Genomic DNA, 21,102 nt, shown 5'->3' with positions numbered 1-21,102 from the left:
GCATAAATACACAAAAAATTTTCAAGGAAACTGATGTAAAAATTTTAAATAAAAATGTTAAGTAGAACTAAAATTATTACAAGTCCAGAACTAAATTCTGTAATACTTAACTGTTTTACAATATGTATAAAATAATTTTATTAAGTTACTTTGGCATTTCACTCCAGTTAAATAGAAAAATCTAGCTTTTGAGGTCCCTAAAAGCATTTTTGAAAAGTAAAACATAAATATCAGAATTAATGGGGTCCAAATAGTCAAAAGATTTTTATATTCTCCATTTTTAGGAGAAAATGGAAAGATGAAGGAAACACTCATTCGGGATGACTGAAGAGATCCACATAACTTTCTAAAGTGTATTAAGATTTACTCTGACATAATAATTTCTGATAAAATTCTGAGTATAAAAAAAAAAAGGATTCTGTATTTACATATATTATGATGGCTGTATATAATAAACCAGGAAAAAGCAGTGATTTAAGAATGTAAGTGGACAAAACACTCCCAATTAACTTTTGGTTTAATTAGCTAAATCAGATGTTGGCAATGTTTTTTTCTATAAACTGCCAGACAGTAAATATTTTGGGCTTTGTGGGCTATTTACAGCCTTTGTCAAAATTGCTCAACTTGCAGGGTTGGGGAACAACCATAAACAATATGTAATCAAATGAGTATGTTCCAATAAAACTTTATAAAGTTAGCTGTCTGGTCAGATGTGAACCATTTTTTCACAACATGCTCTAATTATCACCATATGAAAGCAACATAATTTCTTGAACAAATGCGCCAGTTTCTAATAGGACCTTCAAAAGCTGAGGTCAATTCATTCAATATTCAAAGCATAAAAGAATATTAGTAGGATCAAAGAATCTATTTTTAAGAATAGAATTCCACTGGTCTTTCTGATTCTTAGTCATACTTAGACTGTTAAAATACCTTTTTTTTTTTAAATACCTTTTTTGATGTATCTTCCTTCTCCGCTTGATCCTGGGGGACCAGTTCTAGGTCTTTCAGGAAAATTAACTGCTATGATAAAAAATTTTTCCATTATTAAATATAATTTGAAAAACAACATTAACAGTTCAAACTTGAAGAAATGAATAAAGAAACAATATTTAAATACAAATCAAAATATTCTTACCACAATCCTGCCATATTTTCTGGAAAAATAGAGTTGTTTTTTGTTTCTTTGCTTTATTGCCATAAGTATCTGGTTAAAAAAGAACCAGGAAAATATGTAAATCATCACAGAATTAAGCTTCCTTTTCTTTAGTAAGTAAACCAGTGTTTTATAAAACACCTATATAGAAATTGCTTTGAATAAACGTATATAATATGGATTTAATAAATGTTGCAGATGTGTCCCAAGTAAGGGTATTTTTCTCTCAGTGAAAAAACAGCTAATAACATTCATGTTTTTTCCTGTAGTACCTATGTTAACAGGGTCAATTCATGCAACAAGGGTAGATAAGGACCAAAATGGAGACCACTCAGCATGGCAAATTTGCCATAATAAAAAGGATATAAAAAAGGAGGAAAACAGAAACTCAAAAATAAAACAAATCTTGATAATTTTAGAATTATTTCAGATTCCTTTCCTTAGAAAAAGATACAAAGGGCATAAAGACCAGTAAGTCTAAATTAATTGAAAACTTTCAGAAAAGAAACAGATTATGAATAAACATTAACAATATTCACATCTTACAAGAAAATGTTATTAGCAGAACTAACTTTAAGTACTATGTAAAACATTATCACCAAAAAGTCAGACCTTTTTCATCTGGCAGATATCTAAAATCCATAGATTCACTAACTTCCTGGTCAGAAGGTCTCCGCAACTGCATTTTCACTGTTACTGGTTCCATTATAGCTTTGCAATATGGTGGAGTCTTGAAAACAATGGCTACTTGACGATGTACATCAGCTTGTGAAAAAATGCCTTTTGCTTCCCAATCATTCAATACAAACCGAACTTCTATGTCATCTAGTAAACAAGAAAGCAAAAAATAACAAAGGTAAAACAAAGTAAAATGTATTTATTAATCTAAAATATATTCAGAATTCAAAGAGATAAACAACAAATAAATACCTTTCTGAACTTTGTCACAGAGTAGAAATATTTCATCTCCTCCACTGACACTTCCACAATTCTTGTTTACACGACAAATCCTTAATTCTGCAGTATTAGGAGCACCTAAATATAAACAAATTTCTTTAATGGGTTGGTACCTTCATAACATTTTATCCTTCTTGAAGGAGAGAACATTAGGAAAACAATTTACAGGATGGATAAAATTTTTAGTGATAGGTAAATTAAGGACACTAATACATTAACCTTCCATGTGTCCCATTCTTTTATAACTGTACTGCCAACCTGGTTGGGCAGGAGCTTTGTAACTTCACTTCTAGGCAATGACAGGCTCTGTAAGTAAACCTCTCCTGTTTCTAAATTTGGAGTCTTCCAATCCATCATACATACTCACCAGATTAATCTTCTTAAATCATGGCCAGAACACTATGGCAATCAAATTTCCATAATTCCTATTATTTGGAAAATATTATTCCAACTTTCCCTGGCATTCAAAACTCTCCATGAGATACTCTGACCTACCTTTATAGCCCTATGTCCCACTATCCTTCTACATGTAGAGCTGGCACAGTCATAGACTACTGGGAGACATATGTAAGTATGTATTTATTACTTGTGCACGCGTGCGCGCGCGCGTGCGCGCGCGCGCACACACACACACACACACACACACACATAGAGTATGAGGGCAGTTTCATAATCTTTTAAAATTAAACATCCATATCCTTGGATCTAGCATTTGTCAACATTTCTACTCTATAAATTTATGCTAATTTATAAATTTATGTACAAATAGGCACACACAAGGATATTTACTGCAGTAAAATTTGTTAAAGAAAAAAGAAAAAATCAAGAAGGAAATAATTCAAATGTCTTATAATGAGGTAATGGTTTATTAAAATTATGATATAGTCATAAAGAAACATACAGTTACAGAAAAGAATAAGATACCTGAAAGGGAAAGGTTTAAATTATATTGCTAAAAGAAAAAAAGTAGGTCTAAAAAAAGAATAGTAATGATTTTTTTTTTAAGTTGTCAAAAATAGATTGTGTAAATGATGATACTGGTAATGTTTTTGCATATATATGAAGGAGAAACTAGTAAAATATGTACCTGAGAATCATGGGGTTTTTTGGGAGAATGAGATTATGGAAATTTTATCTCCTTATCTACTTCATAACTGTTTGAATTATTCTTGTAACAAGTATATTCTTCCGAATTATCAAAATATTTGAAAATAAACTATTAAGAAAGACAACTATACACAAGAAAACAAAGTACTCACGGTTATCATAAATTGGGTTAGAGACAACGGGAGGTAGAGCAGTTGTCAAATTACCATGTGCATCAGGGAGGAAAACTTGAAAACATAATCTCACCACATTGAGGTCATAATCTTCAATATCAGACAGCTGTGGTTCAGGGACTAAAGAGTACATATTTTTAAGAATGTAGAATTGTCACATAGAACTAAAATCCAACTAGGTCTCCCTCCCTTCCCACTATATCCAATAACCTTGAGTAGTACCCAAATCTGTACTAACAAAAAAAAAATGGTATACAATCTTAAGAATCCTTTTATTATTATGTAGGCAACAGATAACAGAAATCATAAGTTATAGACAGTCAAGAAATTACTATCCTATAGCCATCTGATCTGAAATAGTACAGCATAATCCCAAATTGACATTAATAACAAAACAAGTTAATAAAAAATGGCTGCACATTATACACAACTGAGAATAGGTATTCATTTATTAATTTTACAAATTAAGTCTAGCCATTATGTTAAAGATTTTAAATGATCTCCTCCACCTGTACAAGAATTACTATCATTCCCATTTTACATAGAGACTGATTTTTAAGAGAGAAAATTACTTGTCTAAAGTTTCACAGCTAAGAAGTGGTAAAGCAGGAATTCATACTCAGGTCATTGAACCCGGTCTATGCTCTTAAAAATTGAACTCTATTTGAAAATCTTACATAGGATTCGCATAAAAATTATATCACAGGAATATATTCAGAGCAATATTTTGGAGATGGAAACAACAGGGTTTCCCTAGAAATATGTGCAGGTTAGGATTACCTTAAGGAGAAAACATCTTGCAGCTCTGAAAAAAATATAAAACCCCACTTTTATAGACTATACTACAATGAGTTTGTTAAATTGCTATCTGAAAATAAATCCAAATGCCATTAGCTGTAGCAGTAAATCATAATAGTCATATTTTTTAAAATGTGAAATATATGTATTACATGAAATTTTATTTTTCAGAAACTATTAAAATATATAATGCTAACTTAGAAAACACAGTTAAAGCTCAAACTCCTTAGTCCTCCAGGCAATAACTAATAAAAACAGCATATTCTTGACTTTTAAAGTTAAACTACACTTCAGTCTCAGTAGCTATTACAACATTTAAAAGTATCAGCATTTTAAAAAAGATTTATTTTATTTATTTATATATACAAGAACTGGGGTCTAGGCCAGAGGTGCGGGGGAGAGGGGGTTGAGAGGATTCACCAGAGACAGAGTGGGGAGCAGAACAGGCGGATTTACTGAGATACACTGCTAAGGGGAGCAAGGTGAGACAGGAGAGGTGTGCTGTTCCATGTGGGTCAGCTCCCTGCCTAGGGATCGAACTCGTGCTGCAGTGGCTGCTGATAGCTTGACAGCATTGAGACGTTAAGCCCTGTGCCAATAGGGAGGCCCCAAAAATTATCAGCAATTTTAAGCCTAACAATTGAAAGGTTCAATAAGCACATATTTAGACAACTAAAAGGTGAAAATGCTGAGACAAACACCTGTATCATAGCAGATTACTGGCACAATTATATATGCAATGAGAAATCTACCTCTTCAAATTTAATTTTTTGTAGTATCATAAATTTAAAGTTCAAGACATTAATTTTGTTAATATTTTATTTTATATAATTCTTTCATCATTTTTCATTTTTGCACAATGTATGCATTTTCATTTTGGTTATATTCCCCATACAATTGCCACCCCCCTCTTTATTTTTATTTTTTTAAAGATTTATTTATTTATTTTTACAAGCACTGGGTACAGTCAGAAGTGCGGGAGGGTGAGAGAACTGACCAGAGCCAGAGTGGGGAACAGAACAGGCAGACTGACGAAATACACTGCTGAGGGGAGCAGTGGGCACGGCAGGAAAGGTCTGTCATGCCATGTGGGACCCTCGCTGGCGGCCAGGGATTGAACCAGCGCTGCAGAGGCTGAGGGCAGCCTCGCAGCCCAGCACTCAACCGCTGCGCCACCAGGGGAGCCCCCCCCCTTTATTTTGACCCTATTCCTTCCTCTCCCCACCCTCCACCCATAGTGTGTCTCTGGTTTATAGTTGTCAAGACATTAATTTTTCTCAATTCCAAAGATGAGTAATCAATACATACAAAAATAAACTATCAATAATAGTAGGTAAGTGCTCCTGAGAAGTTTAAAAACAAACTTACATTAATGAACAAACAGGGTCCTCCCTGGTGGCGCAAGGGGTTAAGCACCATACTATGAGGCAATCCACAGCTGCTGCAGCATGAGTTCGAACCCCGGCTGGCCAGGGAGAAACCCACATGGCAAGGCAGACCTCTCCATCTCGCCCGCTGCTCCACTCAGCAGTGTATTTCAGTCGGTCTACCTATTCTGTTCCCCACTGTCTCTGGTGGATCCTTTCACCCCCTGCATCTCTGGCCTGCACCCCAGTTCTTATATGCATAAATAAATAAATCTTTAAAAAAAATGAACAAACTGTCAGTCATACAAAAAAGAACAAATTAGAATAAACACCCCAACATGTATGTATCTCAAAAATATTAAGCTGAGCAAAAGGAACCAGATATAAAATATATACTATGGGGCCTCCCTGGTGATGAAGGGATTAAGTCTCAGCACTATGAAGGTATTGGCAGCCACTGTCAATGGGCCTGTTCTACTCTCCATCCCTCTCTAGTGAATCCTCTCACCTCCCCGTACCTCTGGCCTATACCCCAGCTCTTGTATGCATAAGTAAATAAATCTTTAAAAATTAAATAAAATACATACTATATGTTTCCATTTACCTGAAATTCTAGGAAAGACTGAGTCTATTGCAATAGAAAGCAAATTAATAGTCGACTAGAACAGGTCAGGGTGAACTGACTGGGCAGGGGACCAAAGAAATTGGGGGTGGTGGTGGTGGTAGTGGAAATGTTTCTTATCTTGACTGTGGTGGTACCATGTATACATAATTTGGGTGGATCTTATTGTACATAAGTTAGATCTTGATAGAAGTTTATTTAAAACTTTTTTAAATGGTGCATAAAAGAAAACTGAACTGGTTAATCAATCAAAGCTTAAAAACATTTAGTCACATAATTGTTCCATCAAAGAGAAAAAAACTCTACCTTCTCTAAAAATTGCTTTCATGGAATTTTACTTTCAATTTTCTTAATGTGTGGGAATATAATTAGTATAACATCATAATTACTTCCATTTTTGAAAAGCATGATTAAAAATCACTGACCAGTAAGCAGGAATCAGGACCAAAATCTGGTTCAAAACTACTTCTTTTCTGCAAAGTCTAATCTCATTCTCTGAAATAGAAGACATATCTCCTCTCTCTTCGTACAACACTTGATCTACACCTCTCTTACACACTTTAATTGATAATTATGTATGCACACCTTATCAACCCTTTCGACTAAGTTCCAAGAAGGCAGATGTGGTCAGGTGCATCCTCATATTTTACTAAGCATGGAATATAGTGACTTACATAAAATAGATGTTTATTAAACAATATCTCAGCGAGTGACTGAAAAATGAATTTTTTTAAAAGGCCATTTACCTCCATTTAAAAAAATAATAAATTGGGCCTCCCCGGTGGCGCAGCGGTTGAGCGCTGGGTTGTGAAGCTGCCCACAGCCTCGGCTGCGCCGGTTCGATCCCCAGCTGCTCCCCGGCCACCAGAGGAGGGTCCCACATGGCATGCAGACCTCTCCTGCCGCCCGCTGCCCCTCTGCCTGCTCTGCTCCCTGCTCTGGCTCTGGTGAATTCTCTCACCCTCCCGCGCTTCTGACTGTACCCAGTGCTTATATAAATAAATAAAAATAAATCTTTAAAAATAATAATAATAATAAATTTTAAAAAGAAAAGGCATTGCAAAATAAAGGAGTCTCTCTAAAATCAGTGTTTTGTAGGCTTAAAGTATTAAGTAACAAAAAAAAAGAGTGTTTGAGCAATCAAATATTTAGACATTTTCAAAAGTTGGTCAAGAAAACTGTAAAGGAAAAATTGATGAAGGGAGGTAGGGTAGATAGTATGCATTGGGACCCACTCTACCATGAGAACTAGAAAAGTGGGACAAAAATGAAGAAAATCTGTCCTAAGGTATCAGAGACTTGAGGGATCAAGATGAGTCATTTGAGGGAGGGAGAGCAGAACCATGTAGCCAACATACGGGAAAAGAAAACTAAGACATACATTCCTATTTCTACTAACTGTGCACCAACACTTCTGAGTGTCCTACAATTTAACTCAGTGCTGACCCTTGTGCACTAGATTTTCAGTTTATTATAGCAGGATACAACTCAGGAAAAGGGAAGAGATTCATAATTCCAAGAGTGTAGGAGCTGCACAGAGCTTTCAATCCCTCCCTGCACATATTACTCTCTCAGCATCTCCACATAGTCACCAATTTAGAAACTCCAAACTCCTTGGGTTAGAAATTTTATGGGGGCCTTCTCTTTTAGGCATAGTTGATTAAATCTTTGGTTTCTGTTGATCAATTGAACCTCCTGTCTTTCTGTCTTTCTCCCGTTCCAACAGGTGAGAGAACTGAGATTGAAACCTCCAAATTTGAAATAGTATGGTTCAGTGGGCAATCAGTGGCCCCTTCCCCCGCCCTCTGGGGTTTTCCAAAAGCCACCTCATTAAAATAAAGTCAGGTGTGATTGAAAGTGGCATGTTATGAATAACAAAATAAACCCCTTTCTTTTTTTTCTCTTATCATTTATCAAATTCCAAGCTCTATAACAGAAATGTATATTCATGTACATTTCTTATAAATAACAATAATCACAGAAACCCAGAGAGGTAAGTTCAGAGTCAAAGAATACTTTTTTCTTGCCAATTTAGTAAGAGGTGGCTAAGAGGATGAGCAGTTGAGACAAAGACTTCATAAAATAAAGGGAGCTGAATCTGCCAAGAATGGAGGCTCTGGTAAGGAGCAATACCTACGAGGTAAGGGTGAACTGGATATCCCTCTCAAGGGATGAAAACCCAGCTTCAAATAATTTAAATTGCTCACTGATTTTAGGTAATTTGGGAATGCTAGTGTGACTAGACAGAAGAAAATGTTCTGAAGAAAGAGAGCATGCTGGACCTAAAATCTTTGCAATTTTTCATATAATCACTGGTATTCTATTTGAAATAATCAGATATATGAGACAAGATAAGGTAAATTTTTTAAGAAAAGAAAAACAAGGGGGCCTCCCTGGTGGCGCAAGAAGTTAAGCACATTACTATGACTATGAAGCTATCCACAGCCTCTGCGGCATGAGTTCAATCCCTGGCCCGCCAAGGAACTGACACACGTGGCGCAGCAGACCTCTCCTGCCTTGCCTGCTGCTCCCCTCAGCAGTGTATTTCAGTCAGTCTGCCAGTTCTGCATCCCACTCTGTCTCTGGTGAATTCTTACTCCCCATATCTCTAGCCTGTACCCCAGTTCTTGTATGCATAAATAAATTTAAAAAAGAAAACTGAAAAAAAAAAAAGAAAAACAAGACTATAGAAATAGACCACAAAGGATTCAAATAATGAAGTTTAAAATAATTATATTTGATGTATTTAGTTAAAAGGCAAGCTTTTATTATGTACTACACATTAAAATAAATGACAAATATGGATTATGAAAAAAGAGACAGGATAAGAAATATGTGTATAAATGAAACTAATATAACATGAGAAGTGTTATAAGGAGTACTGAAGGCATAAAAGAAATACCCTGATTTCTAAGCCTAGAGGGCTTAGAAGAAACTAAAATGACTGCAAAGGAAGGATAATTAAGTACACAAGAGTCATTTTTCCCTTGTTTTTTAAACTTCAAGTGTTAAGCTGAAAGGAAAGGCTTTTCTTTTATTAAACCAGACTTTAGAGATGAGAATCTATGTCAGAGACTACTCAGCTTATTAAACTGTGTTCTGAGCCTCCCTGGTGGCACAAGGGATTAAGATGCAGGACTACGAAGCTATCCGCAGCCTCTGTAGCACAACTTCGATCTCCAGCCAGGGAAGTGACCCACATGGCGTGGCAGACCTCTCTGACTCACCCGCTGCTCCCCTCAGCAGTGTATTTTAGTACATCTGCCCATTCTGCTCCCCACTTTGTCTCTGGTGAATCCTCTCACCCACCACATCTCTGGCCTGTACCCCAGCTCTTGTATGCATAAATAAATCTTAAAAAAAAAATAAAAACTGTGTTCCTTTTCAGACTATATGCTGGTGGTGTGTATTTTCCTAAAACTCAACTACAAAAACAGTGCTCTTTCAACAATTCAATGTCTTCTACACATGGAAAAATAGAAAAATGCCTATTAAAACTGAATTGCAAATTCTTTACTGTCAAAATTCTATGACTTATTCACTGAATATTAGAATTTCTATATCATAAAATACATAGCTAGAAAATTATAATTTTTTCTTGCTTTAGCAGTAAGAATTCTGTAAAGTATAACTCATTCTTTTGTTCCAGTTAAATGGACATTGTTAAAATTTGATACTGGAGTCCTTAGACTCCTTATTTGCCTAGTTTATACTTTGACACACAATAGAAAATTTGTACACGAAGCCTCAAGTTTATCACTTGATTGCTGTATACCTTATTTGCAAGAAATAGTTCCTGTTTAAAAGAACTAACGAGGGCCTCCCTGGTGGTGCAAGGGGTTAAGAAGCAACCTATGAAGCTATCAGCAGCTTCTATGAAGCTATCAGCAGCACGAGTTCAATTCCCGGCCAGGGAAGTGACCCACAAGGCACAGCAGACCTCCCCCGTCCCGCCTGCTGCTCCCCTCAGCAATGTATTTCAGTCAATCTGCCTGTTCTGTTCCCCACTCTGTCTCTGGTGAATCCGCTCACCCCCCCCCCCAAACTTCTGGCCTGTGTACCCTAGTTCTTATATGCATAAGTAAATAAATCTTTAAAAAAAAAAAAGAACCAATGACAAGAAAAGATAAGGACTGGTTTTAAAACATACTAGACTATGTAACACACAAAATAACCCTATGCAAAGAATAATTTTCAATAGTCTTTGAATTTTCACAGATGCTCTTCAGAAAACAGACTGAGCATCAGCCTAGATTAGAATTTGTAGATCCTTTTCTGCTAAATAGTTCCAATTCTACTGTCCATAAATATGAGAAAAATAAAGTCATTTAAGTCTCTTATAATTCTTTATCAGAATTTTCTTATATTAGTTGATACATCTATAAACATAGACACAGAAATTGTTCGGCTCTGACAAATGGTAGTGGTAGAATCTGAACTAACATATTCTGAAAATAACATAAACAGCCAAAAAAGGGAAAATTCTATAGTTGAGTTCTAGTTATTTTGTTTTTTAGTGTTTCAAGTTTTCTCAGAGGGGTTAAATTTCGTTTTGCCTATTAGAAATGCAGTTTATATAATTTCAAGATTAAAAAAATGACTTTCTATTATGAAAACTGCATCAGAATAGAAAAAAAAAAAAGCCTACTTTAACCATACAATTTAAAAAATTATAAACCATTCCCCTAACTATGGGTTCCTGGACCCTTACCCTGCTGTTTTTTCCTTTAGCACTTTTCATTGTCTAATAAATTATACTTATTTTGTAGATTTGTTAATTACTGATTTCTCTACATTAGAACATACACTCTTAAAAGGCAGGACTTTGTTTTGTTCAAATACCTAAGAACAACCTAGGACTAAAGGGATTAAAGAAGGCAAAAATCTGTTCAATGAATACACAAATAATTAAGTTGGGAATCCTATTTATAACAGTAAGCAATGTATTAACTCTTAGTTGTAAAGAGAGATTCAATAAAACACTAGTTAGGTGCCAAAGGCCCTGTCCACAATGATCATGAAATTCATTTCAGAAGAAAAGTGCTAAACAAATAAATGATCCAGCAGATACCACAAAGCTTTTCATAATCAATTGCTAAGTGGGTGATACAGTCAGGAGGGTATTACCTGAGGGCTTGAGAGAACTGAGAATGATTTCAAGGTATTTCAAGTAAGGTAAGCAACTTGAATATTTTTAGTAGGTAAGTACAAACAAAGCATTTTCATTCACTCTATCATGTGTTCATTAATTCTTTCAACAAATGTTTATTAAGCCAGAAATACACAGAAGATAGTCTCTATCCTCCAGAGTCTTATGATTTAGTGAAGGAGAAACATTTAATAAAGATAGAGCAAATCATCTTAGAAATATGTACAGAATTTTGGGAAGACAGAAGAATACTTCATTCTGTGGAAAGGACAGGGAAACCCTTAATCTTAAATTTGAAGGCTAGACAGGAAAAATTTACCAGGGAAATAAGGGCACTGAATGCAAAGGAACTGCATGCATAAGTGGCGCTTCTAACATAACAAATAACTCCTAATGGCACAAATGAAGTGTGCAGGTGTGTATTCAGAGTTAGAAGAAGGGTAGGTGGAAACCTGAAGCAGAGAATGAAAGGTAGAAGTGGTGCTGGAATAGAGAATGAGGATAAGATCATGAAAGGTTCTGAATGCCATGCCCTGGAATTTGAACTTGAGAAGTATAGTTAGTTTCTCAAATTGTAGTCTCCAAGGATCATTTGTATCTGAGTCATTGAGAGTAGCTATTTCCAAATTGTACTTTGGGACTTTATGGTCATAAAATTAACTTAATGGATTGGAAAACCACATGCAGTGGGCCTATTTTTTAATCTATGTATGTGTACATATTAAGCAGAGAGATCAAATCTATTTCCTACTATCACAGTCAAGTAAGTCAGGAAACACCAATCTAGATGGTTGTTAAAATGCAGTCATAGGTCCATACCAGACTTATTAAGTAAGTGGGAATATGACCTGGAATCTACACTTTTTTTTAATTTTTTTTTTAAGATTTATTTATTTATTTACACAAGCACTGGGTACAGTCAGAAGCATGAGAGGGTGAGAGAATTCATCAGAGCCAGAGCGGGGAACAGAACAGGCAGACTGACCATATACAATGATGAGGGGAGCAGCGGGCGGAGGTCTGCGCACCATGTGGGACCCTTGCCCAGTGGCCGAGGATCGAACCAGCGCTGCAGAGGCTGCGGGCAGCTTCGCAGCCCAGCGCTCAACCACTGCGCCACCAGGGGAGGCCCTTAAGTTTTTTGTTTTTTTTTTAAAGATTTATTTATTTATACAAGAACCAGGGTATAGGCCAGATTCGCCGGAGGGTGAGAGGATTCACCAGAGACAGAGCAGGGAACAAAACAGGCAGACTGATGAAATACACTGCTGAGGGGAGCAACAGGTGAGACAGGAGAGGTCTGCGGCATCATGTGGGACCCTCACTGGCCAGCCGGGATCAAACTGGCACTGCAGAGGCTGCGGATAGCTTCACAGTGCGGCACTCAACTGCCTGCGCCACCAGGGAGGCCCTGGAATCTACATTTTTAATAAGCACTAAGAAAGAGACGCCTATGCACACTCACATTGAGAATCACTGCTAAAGAGTATCTTGGAGCCACTGAAGGATGACAGAGTTCTGAAATGACTGATAGTAAAAAAAAAAAATGGAGAAAATGGAAATGAGAGATGGCCAGGGTAAATGAACAAAACAGTTGTTTTTTTTTTTTTAATTTCTTAAAAAGACTTATTTATTTATACAAGCACTGGGGTACAGGCCAGAGGCACGGGAGGGTGAGAGAATTCACCAGAGACAAAGCGGGGAGCAGAACAGGCAGAAGGACCAATGTGCACTGTTGAGGGGAGCAGCGGGCAAGACAGGAGAGGTCTGCAGCGCCATGTGGGACTCTCCCTGGCTGGCCAAGAATTGAACTGGTGCTGCAGAGGCTGCGGACAACTTCACAGCGCTGCGCTCAACCCGCCGTGGCACTGGGGAGGCTGAACAAAACAGTTTTTCTGAAAATAGTGAGGGTTCTTAAAGAGGAGCAGTGGAAGAAAAGATAGGGAAGATGTTAGTACTACATGTAAAAGACTTTTGAATTCAGGGCCATTTAGTTTTTAAACAATTTAAAGAACTATAACATGTCTGCTCAGTGGCTTAGCTGATAAAAGTGCCTAATGAAGAGTTACTATAATTTCTTCTAAAAATCACAATGATATGCTAAGGCATTATTCCAAAATGACTGTTTAATGGGAAGGTACTTAATAAATGGTAGTTATTATTTATAATCTCCTTGTGTAGAACTACATTATTCCTGTTTTATACTGCATCTCAACTGAGATGGCCTCTTTAATTTAGAAATGTGAATCAAAAATTTTAAATGAGCATACTCTTGATCTAGAAAATTTCCACTTCTGAAAAGTTACCTAAGGAAAAAGTCACATAAGAGTTCAAATTACATATTCAAAGCAGCTTTTTAAATAAATAAAATGAAAATAACCTGATCTATCCAAACAATAGATTTTAACTATTAACATGGATATATTAACTATTAACATGGACTATTAAGATACATTCCTGAGCAGAAAAAAGAAACAGTAGAATAAGAAATATAGCATGAGTCCATTTGTTTAAAAACTGTGATTATGTGATATATATATATACACATATGTATATATATGTGTTTACATGACTATATGTGTATAAGGAAAATTCTAGAAAAATACACATCTAATTTAACAGTAGTCTCTTCTGGTAAGTATACTAGAAAGGGAAGAAGGGAACTTTTGTTTTCAACACTTCATTGTTGAATAAATATTATGAAAAATAAAGATCTAGGGAAAAGAGATGCAGACTTATAGTTCATAGAAACATAGTACTTGTCTAGGAACATATTCATTAAATCATTATTCTAAATTATTTTCATAGATCCAGGGGAAGTACAAACAATATAAGGAATACCGTAAATATGACATGAAGAAATCTAGTTTTTGAAAATTTTAGTCATTCAGTTGCTGAATTACACACTATAAGTGGTATAGAGACTTTATAATGTAGACTTCTGTAATGGAGGATGTCAGCAATGTAGCTTGGTAGTCATTTCTTTTTTTTTTTTTTTAAGATTTATTTATTTATGCATACTAGAGCTGGGATATAGGCCAGAGGTTGGGGGGGGCGGGCGGGTGTGTGTGAGAGGATTCACCAGAGACAGAGTGGGGAGCAGAACAGGTGGACTGACCAAAATACACTGCTGAGGAGAGCAGCTGGCGAGACAGGAGAGGTCTGCTGTGCCATGTAGGTCACCTCCCTGGTTGGGGAGCGAACTCATGGCTGTGGATTGCTTCATAGTGCTGACATTTATAATGCTGACATTTAAACCCTTGCACCACCAGGGAGGCCCCCGGTAGTCATTTATTTCTTAAACAATACAGACTACTGACTATTACTAGGTGCTACACCAGACAGTGCCAACCCCAGCAAAATGCACAAACACGAAAATATTTTGTGTAACTCCTATGCATTTCTATTCTTCTTTTCCACATTGGGATTAATTTAAGTTTCACTGTTGAATATCCTCTTGAGTTATACCAGTATCTTATAATCACAGTGCCTATAATATTCAGCAAGAGGAGTGTATATTTTCTACTGAACTGGCAAGAGGCCACAAATTGAAGATAATTAGAACATTTTTGAGAAGGTTTTCTTATAGAAAACAATGGTAATCTCCACTGATACTAGAGAATCTTGTCTGCAAAAGGATTTTTTTTTTCAGCACCGGGAAAGATTTTGAATAGTCTTCATTCCTCACACACATGTATAAGTCAACAAGCAGAAAAGTGAACAAAGAACTTAAAACGGCTTTTCAAATACAGGTTAAAAATACAAACAGAAATTACAGAAATAAATTAATATCAAATAATAGAAATGATTATATCAAACATACCATTGAAAGGATTGATTCCTGCTCTTACTCTTGAAAAAATAGCTTCTTTTACTTCTTTTTTCTTCACACATCGAATACCTAAATTTTGAAAACTAGAAGGAAAAAAAGATTTTTCATACTGCATTACAGCAAAACACAAAAACTAATAAATGGAGTTGTACTAATTAATACTGCAGAAATCAAGCACCACTGAGTCACATTGTTAAACAAATATATTAAAGCATGAAATACATTTCCAATTGGTATAATAAAGATGTAAAGGCAGAAAAGTGGGACTGTATTTCTAAGCAAACCATTCAAAGAATAGCATGTACTATATCATTTTTACAGATGGTATTTACAACTATACCTTACGAGTATGTCAAATATACCAAAGTAGATGGAGATTAACAAGAAAGTGACAGCTGAAAACTAAAATTATTATCCAAAACAAATTCATAATCAAATCAAATCTCTGTACTTGATAATGTAAAATAAAAGTTGCAAAAAGATCCACATAGGCTTACTTCCATAGGTATGTTTTGCTGAGCCCATAAAAGTGCTTACCTTTATTTAAAAAAAAAGTGCAGACTACCAACATTTAAAAATCAGGTAATTTCATATAAAATGTACTTCTGGCTTTTCTTGAATGTTTTAAAGTCTTGCAACAGTGTGCTGGCATAGAAACACTGGCTATAGCTTACTAGCCTCTGCAGCCCCATTTAAGAAGCACTTTCCAGTTCACTACAGTACCTGGTAGTTCTCTTATACTTAGGGAGCTCTGACTTCACTGCTAGTAGCAGCAAAATAAATTATTATGTAGAATTATAAAAGAAGTTAAAATAGTAATTTATCATTGAAAATTTTTTTAATTACAAAAATGTTTAATACTAACAATAATATTTAAGCAAAGGTTCAAAATGTCATTTATGGAAAACTTCTCAATAGCTACAAATATTACTAATTTGCATATGTATATACAGATGATGGTGGGGGGAACTCCCCTGCCACCACCAGTCATACTTGTTCCCACATGGAAAAACCATGACATCATTAAAGCTGGGTGGGTGTGAATAAGGAAGCAAAACCTGATTATAATAACATTACTATTTATTCAAACTGCACATAGCACCTTGCAGTAAGAAACTGTCTGCCTTGTTTGCCCCTCTCCATGTCCATCCTATCTTCATCTCTTCACATTCACCACACTTATGATTCTGTTAGCACCGAAAATCTTTGACATTTCTTCCTCTGCTCCAATAATTAAAAATCAAATATTGAATTCACAATCCTTTCTTGAAACTATAATTCTCTCCTGCAAAAGTATTCTACTTCTTTGAAAGATGCTTAGCTTGGTCCTCACTTTTTCTTTCACAAAAGATTTTAAAGAATTTGTCATTTTAATATATTTATATGCTACTTGATTTGGTCTCATATGAGTAATCATATCTGATGATTATTCACAAACTATTAGAAGTAGTAGGGATTTCTTCTGACATGAAGAAACCAAGGATCATAGAGATTATTTGAATCAATCATTCACTCATAGTTGTTGGGTTTTTTTTTACAGATTTATTTATTTATGCATACAAGAACTGGGGTACTGGCAAGAGATGCGAGAGTTGAGAGGATTCACCAGAGACAGAGTGGGGAGCAGAACAGGCAGACTAAATGAAATACACTGCTGAGGGGAGCAGCAGGCAAGACAGGAGAGGTCTGCTGCGCCATGTGGGTTAGCTCCCTGGCCAAGGATGTAATTCGTGCTGCAGCAGCTGTGGATTGCTTCACAGTGCTGACACTTAACCCCTTGTGCTACCACGGAGGTGCCCATTCACTCATAGTTACTAATTTTGGGGGTTCCTAATATGCACCCAAACTCTGGAAAGGAATACATTTATATAAACCTCCTCATGGAGTGTAAATGTAGTGCAGGGACTGGCAAACTATAGCCCCGTTGACCAAAACCAGTCCACCACCTGGTTTTGTAAATATAGTGTTACTGGAGCCAGCCAAAGTGATTTGTTTACTATGGGTGTTTTAAAGCAAAAACAGAGTTGAACACACAGACCAAAGAACATGTGGCCTCAAAGTATAGAATATTTACTATCTGGTCCTTTACAGAAAAAAGTTTTCTGACCCCTAGAGTAGTGAAGCAGAAAGAAATTAAGTGATCACACAAAAAATGCTAAACTGAAACCATGACAAGTTTTATAAAGAAGATATACATGATGTCATGGAGCCTATTTTGGAAAAGTGTCTATCAATTCAGGAAGGGGAGACAAGCCACTTGTTTGCCCCTTTCTGTGCTGATGCTGTCTTATCTTCATGCAGGAAGACAATATACTATGAATAGAAATGAACTAGAAGAGGAAAGAATTTCAGGAAGAAGGGACACAGCATGGCAAAAAATACAGAACATTGTGAGAAAGAAAGAACATTGTGATTGGAGTACACAGTTCAAGAGGAGTACAATATAAGAGGTTAGAAATACAAGTGGGCCATGTGTACCTTGTAGACTATATAAGGAACACTGTCCTTATTCCACATAAATCATTAAAATGTTTTAGACAGGGAGGGAGGGCAATCCAATCTCTATTTGAAAAAAATCACTCAATGAATGAATGAATAAATAATTTCTTAAGATTAAAATTTAAAAAAAAATCATTTTGGCTAAAGTGGAAGATAGACTGGGAAGAGAGGTACAAAAAAATGTTGATGCAAGAACACCAGTCAGGGGACTACTCATTCAGTCCACATTTAGGCTTCAATGGCAATACTGTGATGATGATGGAGGTCACTAAGAGAAGTGAGCAGTTTCTAGAGCAATTTATGAGATTCTTTTTTTTTTTTAAAGATTTATTTTATTTATTTATGTATACAAGAGCTGGGGTGTAGGCCAGAGATGCAGGAGGGAAGTGAGAAGATTCACCAGAGACAGAGTGGGGAGCAGAGCAGGAGGATCTACTCAAATACACTGCTGAGAGGAGCGGCAGGTGAGACAGGAGAGGTCTGCTGCGCCATGTGGGTCAGCATGTTGGCCAGGGATTGAACTTGTGCTGCAGTGGCTGCCCACGGCTTCATGGTGCTGAGACTTAACCCCTTGTGCCACCAGGGAGGCCCCCATGAGATACTCTTAGTGAAGCAATGTGCATACCTGTGTGAGGTGACATCCCTAAAGTTTGACCTTTTTCAGTAACCACTAAGATAAGATATATTGGAAGGCCAATTTTGAGATGAAGGATAAGATCACTGTTTGAGGCATTCTAAGAGAGTAAGTGAAAAAGACAATCAGATTAACACCATTGCCCCCTGAAAGGAAGTAGGGCTCCTTAGGTAAAAAATGATGATTTCAGAACTGGGGCAAGAAAAGTATGAGTAAGTCTTGAACACTGTTGTGTCAGAAAGTAAGTGCTCAGAGAAAGACAGTGTCATGTCAAAAGAAGGTTTTTTTGATCAAATGTGGGTCAGCTTGAAAATCAAAACAGTAATTCTAGTAAAGGACTTCAGCGGATTGTATATAAGAATCCATAGGGCTATCATGGTATTTTCTTTTCTTTTTTTTTTTTAAATAGAGGCATGTTTTATTTATTTATTTATTGTTTGTTTTGTTGTTTTATACATGCACTGGGTACAGTCAGAAGCGCGGGAGGGTGAGAGAATTCACCAGAGCCAGAGCAGGGAGCAGAGCAGGCAGAAGGACCGAAGTACACTGCTGAGGGGAGCAGCAGGCCGCAGGAGAGGTCTGCGCGCCATGTGGGACCCTCCTCTGGTGGCCGGGGAGCAGCTGGGGATCGAACCGGCGCCGCAGAGGCCGCGGGCAGCTTCGCAACCCAGCGCTCAACCGCTGCGCCACCGGGGAGGCCCTATCATGGTATTTTCTTAAGGAGGGGAAGGGAAACTTTTTCTTTACAAAAGAAAGTCAATTAAATCACAAATAGTACTGCATGTCTCCAGAAAGGATATTTTGAGAATATAGTATTCACTTTTGCACATTTCTTGCCCAAAATGTTTCCTGTTAATATGAAATTATTATTCGTATTAATGGTACCATGGATATAATCATGAGCAACCATGTAGATTAATACACATTGAAAAACAATCTTCAAATCAAATAGCCTAGACTTCAAAAATATTAATGCCATGAAAATTCAAAAATGACTGGAAAAATGTTTTAAATTAAAGGAGACTAAATAAATACGATAACAAAATATAATTTATGAGCCTTATCAGGATCCTGGATTGGCGGAAAGGCAGGACAGCCAGAACTGGACATTATTGCATATAACTGAGGTTACCCTAAAATTTAACTGCCTATAACTAAGATCAAGAAGAAACAGCCAGGACCTCCCTGGTGGCACAAAGGGTTAAGTCACAGCACTATGAAGCTATCTGCCGTCACTGTAGCATGAGTTCTATCCATGGCCAGGGAGCTGACCCACATGGAGCAGTAGACTGCTCCTGTTCTGCCAGCTGCTCCCTTCAGCAGTGTATTTCAGTCAATCTGCCTGTTCTGTTCCCCACTCTGTCTCTGGTGAATCCTCTCACCCCCCAACACCTTTGACCTGTATGCATAAATAAATAAATCTTAAAAACAAAAAAAAGGAGCAGCCAGAAAAGTAGGAAGTAAAACAGGGGAGTTTGATCCCACAAAAATCAAAAAATAAGACTGTTTCAAGAAAGGACATTTCAAATGTCCTAATGTTGTTCGGAGGTTACATAATATAAAAAAAGAAGTATTTCTTGGGCCTCCCCGGTGGCACAAGGGGTTAAGCACCACACTATGAAGTAATAAGCAGCCTTTGCAGCATGAGTTCAATCCCTGGCCAGCCAGGGAGAAAACCACATGGCACAGCAGACCTCTCCTGTCTCGCCCACTGCTCCCCTCAGTAGTGTATTTCAATCAGTCTGCCTGTTCTGTTCCCCATGCTGTCTCTGGTGAATCCTCTCACCCACTGCATATCTGTATATATATACAGCTCTTGTATACATATATAAATAAATCTTTTTAAAAAAATCAACAATAGGGGCCTCCCTGGTGGCACAGCAGGTTGAGCGCAGTGCTGTGAAGCTGTCTTCAGCCTCTGCAGCGCCGGTTTGATTCCCGGTCACCAGGAAGATTCCCACATGGCGTGGCAGGCCTCTCCTGTCTCGCCCGCCACTCCCCTCTGCAGTGCTTTTGGTCTGTCTGCGTGTTCTGTTCCCCACTCTGTCTCTGGTGAATCCTCTCACTCTCCCAAGCCTCTGGCCTGTACCCCAGCTACAGGGGTATTATTGTATGAATAAAAAATAAATCTTAAAAAAAAAACAATAAGTAAGTATTCCTGCTACCATTGTGAGCTGTAACTATTAATGAAGAATTAAAGGTTAGTGCTAATGCAAATGGTAAGAAAATTTAAATGTACACGATCATAAATAGAAGTAGAATGAGAAATTAGTTTATTCTGCTAAAAAAGTAACACAGGCACATGGATATGAAGTAAGTTGTCAACACTTCCTTATTCCTTAAGATGTCTGTGACTGTGTACTTACAACAAAGGTCTGCGTTCTTGTCCAAATTCTGCTTCATAGTAGCCATCTCTGCAGTCCTTTCCTACCAAATCATGAGGATGTGGTTTATATGGGTCATTTTTTGTTACTAAAGTAATTCTCACTTTTCCTTTTCCACAATAGTTCTTAATCTGAAAAGAGAAATAAAATATATGATCTATAAACAAAATCTGAACTATCAGAGTTCCCTTTACATAATGTAGTTAGTACCACATAAAGTCCAAATGACAGGTAATTGCACCTTGGATAAAATCTTCCAGAGAATACCAATAGGGAAGAATTTAACTCTCAGTTCCTTGTCATATTAATTTCTTCCCGAATTTCAGCTGGTCTTCCATCTGATTCTGCTTATTTTCCTTACAAACCAAGTAAAACTATACCAAAATTTTATCAGAGAGCAAGAAGAAACACTTAGATGTTAAAT

At 36.8% G+C, this 21,102-nt stretch overlaps 1 protein-coding gene across 1 annotated transcript in view; it reads right to left on the bottom strand.

Annotated features, from left to right (window-relative positions):
* REL (REL proto-oncogene, NF-kB subunit) overlaps positions 1-21,102 on the bottom strand; it is a 45,469-nt gene that overhangs the window by 7,585 nt on the left and 16,782 nt on the right. The window contains exons 3-9 of the mRNA XM_037527443.2: positions 20,661-20,809; positions 15,153-15,244; positions 3,373-3,513; positions 2,087-2,191; positions 1,769-1,981; positions 1,139-1,207; positions 952-1,023 (exon numbers count right to left, since the gene is read on the bottom strand). Of these exons, the coding sequence (XP_037383340.1) occupies positions 952-1,023; positions 1,139-1,207; positions 1,769-1,981; positions 2,087-2,191; positions 3,373-3,513; positions 15,153-15,244; positions 20,661-20,809 (841 nt within the window). The remainder of the gene's footprint in view (positions 1-951; positions 1,024-1,138; positions 1,208-1,768; positions 1,982-2,086; positions 2,192-3,372; positions 3,514-15,152; positions 15,245-20,660; positions 20,810-21,102) is intronic.

Source organism: Talpa occidentalis, unplaced genomic scaffold (assembly GCF_014898055.3).
Source record: "Talpa occidentalis isolate TD23 unplaced genomic scaffold, MPIMG_talOcc4v2.1 talOcc4.5, whole genome shotgun sequence".
Lineage (NCBI taxonomy): Eukaryota > Metazoa > Chordata > Mammalia > Eulipotyphla > Talpidae > Talpa > Talpa occidentalis.
This window is presented reverse-complemented; position numbering and strand designations above follow the sequence as displayed.